The sequence below is a fragment of the Octopus bimaculoides genome, chromosome 10 (assembly GCF_046866305.1).
Source record: "Octopus bimaculoides isolate indiv1 chromosome 10, ASM4686630v1, whole genome shotgun sequence".
Classification (NCBI taxonomy): domain Eukaryota; kingdom Metazoa; phylum Mollusca; class Cephalopoda; order Octopoda; family Octopodidae; genus Octopus; species Octopus bimaculoides.
Window position 1 is genome coordinate 46,962,351 of NC_142937.1, and position 6,000 is coordinate 46,968,350.

At 35.2% G+C, this 6,000-nt stretch overlaps 1 protein-coding gene across 1 annotated transcript in view; it reads left to right on the top strand.

Annotated features, from left to right (window-relative positions):
- The window catches only part of LOC106874185 (uncharacterized), a 42,498-nt gene extending 37,812 nt beyond the window's left edge, over positions 1–4,686 (top strand). Inside the window, exons 8-9 of the mRNA XM_089358598.1 lie at positions 1,535–1,636; positions 4,402–4,686. Of these exons, the coding sequence (XP_089214724.1) occupies positions 1,535–1,636; positions 4,402–4,544 (245 nt within the window). The 3' untranslated portion in view covers positions 4,545–4,686. The remainder of the gene's footprint in view (positions 1–1,534; positions 1,637–4,401) is intronic.
- Positions 4,687–6,000: the final 1,314 nt, after the last annotated feature.

Sequence of the window (6,000 nt, forward strand, 5' to 3'; positions counted from 1 at the left end):
CTGACCGAGACCTTTGGAAATATGCTGTGCGTGAGAAGACCTGGCAAGCCAAGTGAGACCTAAATTCAAGGCCTCTGCCAGGGGTGTAGCCAGCCCACTTATGCGTACCTTTCCTTCTTTGGACACTAAACTCCGCTTGCGAAGACTTGTTGAAGCAAGTGAAATTGAAATCGAACTAAATTCGATGACTGGCACCCATGCCGATGTCGTCTCCTTCATTGGACACGAAACTCAGCTTGTGAAGACCTGTTGGAGCAAGTGAAAGCGAAATCGTGATGGTACCTGTGCCCAGCGTCGCCTTCCTGGCACTTGTGCACGTGGCATGTGTAAAGACATTTGAGCGAGATTGTTGCCAGTACCGCTGGACTGGCTCTTGTGCAGGTGGCACATAAAATACACCATTTTGAGCGTGGCCGTTGCCAGTACCGCCTGACTGGCCTTCGTGCCGGTGGCACGTAAAAGCACCCACTACACTCTCGGAGTAGTTGGCATTAGGAAGGACATCCAGCTGTAGAAACTCTGCCAAATTAGATTGGAACTTGGTGTAGCCATCTGGTTCACCAGTCCTCACTCAAATCGTCCAACCCATGCTAGCATGGAAAGCGGACGTTAAACGATGATGATGATGATGATATAGGACAGACTTCTTTTGAAGTTGAAAATTTTTTGGCCTAGGATACTGCATAGAACTTAAAAGTAAGGCATGTGTAAAATTTGGTAAAATTCGGTTGAAAATTGTAGGAGTAGAAGTGGTTCACACAACACACAGACAGACAATTTGCCTTTTAATATATAAGATAGATAACTTTGATATGTGAGTGCCTTCACTCTGTTGCAAGTTCCCAGATACCTCAGTTGAGGATAACAAAGGCATTTATTGTTCTACTGTTCATAGTAGTGTCAATAATCATGATAATACGATGATATCAGTGGAAATAGAATAGGGATCTGAACCCATGGGTAATGCTTCAAGAGGTTTCTTTATTTTCTGGCATATAAAATAATGTCTCTTCTCTCTCAATTTGTGACAGTTGATACATTGTTTTGAATAAATTATGCATTATCTTGTAGCTTCTAGATTTCAGTGATGTGGTTGTTTATTTTTAGAATGACATTATAGTGTTGGTGTGAGAGGTTGGATCAGGCCTGTTTGAACATAAGACAGAACATTTGGGCCAGATATTACCACTTTAAATGATAGTGTCAAATCTGTGATGTTTCAGCAAAACAAAAAAAAAGAAAAAAATCACTTGAATTATTTTCTCATATGCAGTTTATCATATCTAACACTTAGTTTAGTTTATTTTGAAAATAATGAAGAATTTAGCAAGATAATTATTGTTATTCAACTGGTGTTTAGAACATAAATTGGTTTAAAATTTTGATGGAAGGTCTTCATTTTAGATAATTTCAAAGCAAAAAATTTGTCATAGAATTAGAGGCAGTTTCTGACAGGTTGGTATCAAAAGAGTTAATGTACTCCTCTTTAATTTAATTTTTTCCAAAATTTCAATGATCATATTTTCTCTTTTAGTTTCTTCTCCAGCTTCCAGATCAATGCATCATCCTGACCATTTGATACAGAATACTGATACTCCCCTCTTGACAGAAAATGCTGTGAATTCAACAGTGAAAAGCAAGTATTTTATAAGATTTCTCTCTGTTATTAACTGATTTAATGTCCTATTTTCAAATATGACCATCAGTGTCATATGATTGTTTAACCTGTCAAGGATATTTTATATCCAAGTCAGGATTTTCATGAGCATGAGAATTCTAAATAATGGTTGCAAATTTTGGCACAAAGAGAGTAGTTTTGGAGTTGGTGGGGTGCTTGTCAATTACATTGACCCCAGTGCTCAACTGGTACTTATTTTATTGACTCCAAAAGAATGAAAGGCAAAGTCAACCAGAAGTCTTTTTTTTTTTTTTTTTCAATCATTTATTTGGAGTGAAGAGTGGTATACACAACCTTTTACCTTTCAGATCATCCAAGACAAGTGGCTGAAAATGGAGAAGTTATCTTCAAAGCAGTGATCTGGCCTAAATGTTCTGACCAAATTAGCTTCACCTGAACAGAGTGAACCTGACACCTGAGAGTTAGGTGGTGCTGGTAGACCAGTCATTGAGTTAAATCTGCCAACTAAGAACTTGAACCACAAAGAGCTGGAACAAATACTGCAAGCCATCTTATCTAACACTACAACAATTCTACCAATCCAACACCCTGGAATGGTACTTTATTTTATTACATGACTGAAACTTCTGGAAGAGAGCAAGGCTTCTGGCAGTTTGCTGTGCTTGAGAAGACATGACAAGCTAAGTAAACTCATGACCATCCATACATACAGGCATGTCCTTTATGGTCATGCTTCTTACTCCCTCTCTCAGCTGAGAGGACCTTGTCTTCTGAGCACACGGGTTCTGGTGTCATGTAGACAGCACCCGTACCAGTGCTGTGTAAAAAGTATCCATGCTGGTACCCCAAAAATGCACCCATGCCAGTGCTACATAGAAAGCACCTGCGCTGTCACCATGTAATAACACTGGTGCTGGTTCCACATAAAGTACCCAGTACACTCTGTAAAGTAGTTGGTGTTAGGAAGGGCATCCAACTGTAGAAACCATGACAAAACAGACAATTGGAATTTGGTGCAGCTCTCTGGCTTGCCAGCTCCTGTCAAACCATCCAACCCATGCCAACATGGAAAACAGATGTTAAAGGATGATGAAACCCTGAAAGGATAAAAGCATAATTCATCTTGGTGAGAAGTGAACTCAGAATACAAAGATCCAAAACAAATACTGTAGGGTATTTTACCCAATGCTCTAATGATTTTGCCAATTTACTGTGTAATCATTAGCTTTTAGTCCTCTATTTCTCTCAGCTCCCTTGTTATGTTAAGTTCATTAGGGAACTGAAAATAATCCAATTACCTGACATAAAGAGGATTGCTTCTATACGACAATGGATTTAATTAAAGGGGTTGAAAGCTTCTGCTCCTTGGAGTGGAGAAGGGAGACTGACAAAGTGATTTTTTTTTTACATTTGGATGGTATGGCATGAAACTTTGGCATTGAAAGCAATGCATATTTCTTGACTGGTCACCACTTTACACTGTTAGTATGATATATAGCAATCTCCTGGAAAACAAAGCTCTTCAACTCTTTTAATATTCTCTCTAAAAACATAAGATCTGACTGTAGATAGATGTTGGTGCATTACAATAACACTTGAACAATGTACTGTTGTGTAAGGTCTTAGATAGGGTCTACCTCACAAGCAAGAAATGCTGAGAATGGTAATGGAATTACGCACCTTATTCATTTCACAGAAACAAGAAACACCATTGATATGTGTATTAATTTGCATACTTATATAGGTGCAGGCAAGGCTGTGTGGTTAAGAATTTTGCGTCACAACCATGTGGTTTCAGTTTCAGTTCCACTGCACAGCACCTAGGGCAAATGTTTTCTACTATAGCCCCAGGGCAGCCAAAGCCACATGAATGGATGTGATAGACGGAAACTGAAAGAAACTTGTATGTACGTACGTATGTATGTGTATTTGTGAATATTTGAGTATTCATATCACCTGCTCTTGGCTTTGCATGCTAGTTGTAAACAAAATGTCAGTATCTGCACTGCTTGAAACCTTCAGCAAGTGTCTTCTGCTATAGACCTGGGTTGACCAAAGCCTTGTGAATGAATTTCATAGAAGGAATCTAAAAGAAGTCCTTCGTGTATATATGTGTCACTGTGTTTTGATTGTCTCTCACTACCATTTGACAACTGGTTTGGGTTTGTTTATGTCATTACAACTGAGAGACTTGACAAAAGATACTGATAGAATAAATACCAGGCTTAGAAAGTGAGTACAGGAGTTGATTTGGTTAATTAAACCCTTCAAGGTGATGTTCCATCATTGCTGAAGTCCAGTGAATGATAAAAGATAAAAGATCATACAAGTAGCGTTTCTCTTTTGCAATCTTCTATGGAAACGTACAGGTATTGTGCTGCTTTGTGTTTGAAGGACTAGGGGAAATAAATTGGTGAGGTTGGTGATGGGAAGGGCATTCAGCTTTAGAAAATCTGCTTCAATTGATTTCGTGTGACCCAGGTATGCATAGGAAAGTGGATGTTCAAATGATGATAATAATGATCACATTTATCTTTTGCTCATTAATGTTGATAAGTAAATGAGCAAAAACATTTGTGGTCCACAAATCATTTGCTTAAATCTGCAAAACAAGAAACCTTATGTGTTGAATTTTATTGTTTGTTTTTTTATTCAATATACAATTCTAATTCTGTATTGCCTTGATATTCCCTCATATAATGCCGTTTTTCTGTCCCCATAAATGCTTCTCTCTCTCTCAATGTATTTTCTTTGTTTTACAGATAGTGCCCTTATCACAGGATTATCTGTTGGAGCTGCTGTTCTGCTTGTTACCATCATCTTGGTGGCCTTTATCATTTGGAAACGCCAGAATAATCAGACCAGTCATGTTCCATTAATTGACAATGAGGAAGTTGTTATTTAAGAAAATATTTGGTTGCTTTTCTTTTGTCAAAAAATTATTTTTGCCTTATAATTTTCTTCTTGCAATTCTTTTTAATAGCATATAATTTCTAGCTAATTGAATATTTTGATTTACAAAACTAGTATATGAGTGCATGTGTGTGTGTGTATGTGTAACATAGATATATTCTTGAGTTACAAGTGATTTGATTTGATATCTTCTGTTAAGATTAAAACAATTGTATTGAACTAAGCCATTAAAGACACACACCGTTCACTTTTATATGTAAGACTTGTTACACTTTACTTCACTCTACCCAATATCAGGTACCAATATATATTGTCATCGTAATGCAACACAATAAAATAAAAGTGCAACTCATGCCATCATAGAAACTGGATCTAAAATGGTGATAATGTGTGTTTTTAATGGTTAGAATAACTACCACAGAGCTATTGTTTTAAATATTAATTCTTCACTAATTCTTCTGTATATATGATGTATATTTTTCTTATTGTGAGGTTTATTGATAAACTTTAGAATTAAAATTAAGAAATTTGACTTCCTTTATATTGTTCTAACATCATTTTGTGTCTTAAAGAAAGACAACCACTGATATTGAGTACATAGAAGTAATCATGGAGAAAGATATTTCAATCAAGTTGCATCAGGTTATTAGCAAGTCTCACACTTGGTAAAGAAATGAAAATTCTTTCTTTTTCACAGATTCAGAATTTAAATTGTTCAACCTGAGACGATATGGTTTTGAGATCTTGTGCAGTTTTCTGAAATCTTTCTTAGATTGGTTAACAGGGCATCATCTCCACAAATTGTTTCATCTTTGTCATCATCACTATGAGTTAATATTCAGACTTATTTGAAATCTCAGATATTTTATGCCAATTTTCCCCCATTTACCATTTAAAATATTTTCTATTTTCTTCATAAACACTTACTTTACTATTTATTCCTATGCTCTTTTTAAAATACATATCCCATGTATTCTTACTTTTAATTATTCAAAATTTAATATTTCTTTATTAATTTGAATATTTGAATGATATTCAAATATTTTTCTTTTAAATGTCTTGAAACCGTTGCCATTAAATCGAACTATTTTATGTGGTGGACATCTCTTTTAGGAGATGTCTTATTGGAGAAATTACAGGAAAGTTTTTCTTTTTGATTTTTGGCTTCTTAAAGTGTATTTTTCTAAAATGAAAATATATTTCGTCCAAATTCCCTGAAGTAGTCTGATTAGCAAAAATATGATTTGACTTGTATATACAAACAGAAGAGTTTTATATATATATATATATATATATGTATATATATATATATATATAAAATATAATTTAGAGAAAAAAACCACAATTATTTAATTTATCCGAGAAAATCCACAATCACATATAGAAAAATTTAATAAGTAAATACACTAAAAAGACCTGTACTTTTTTTTTATTATAGGTTTTTTTTA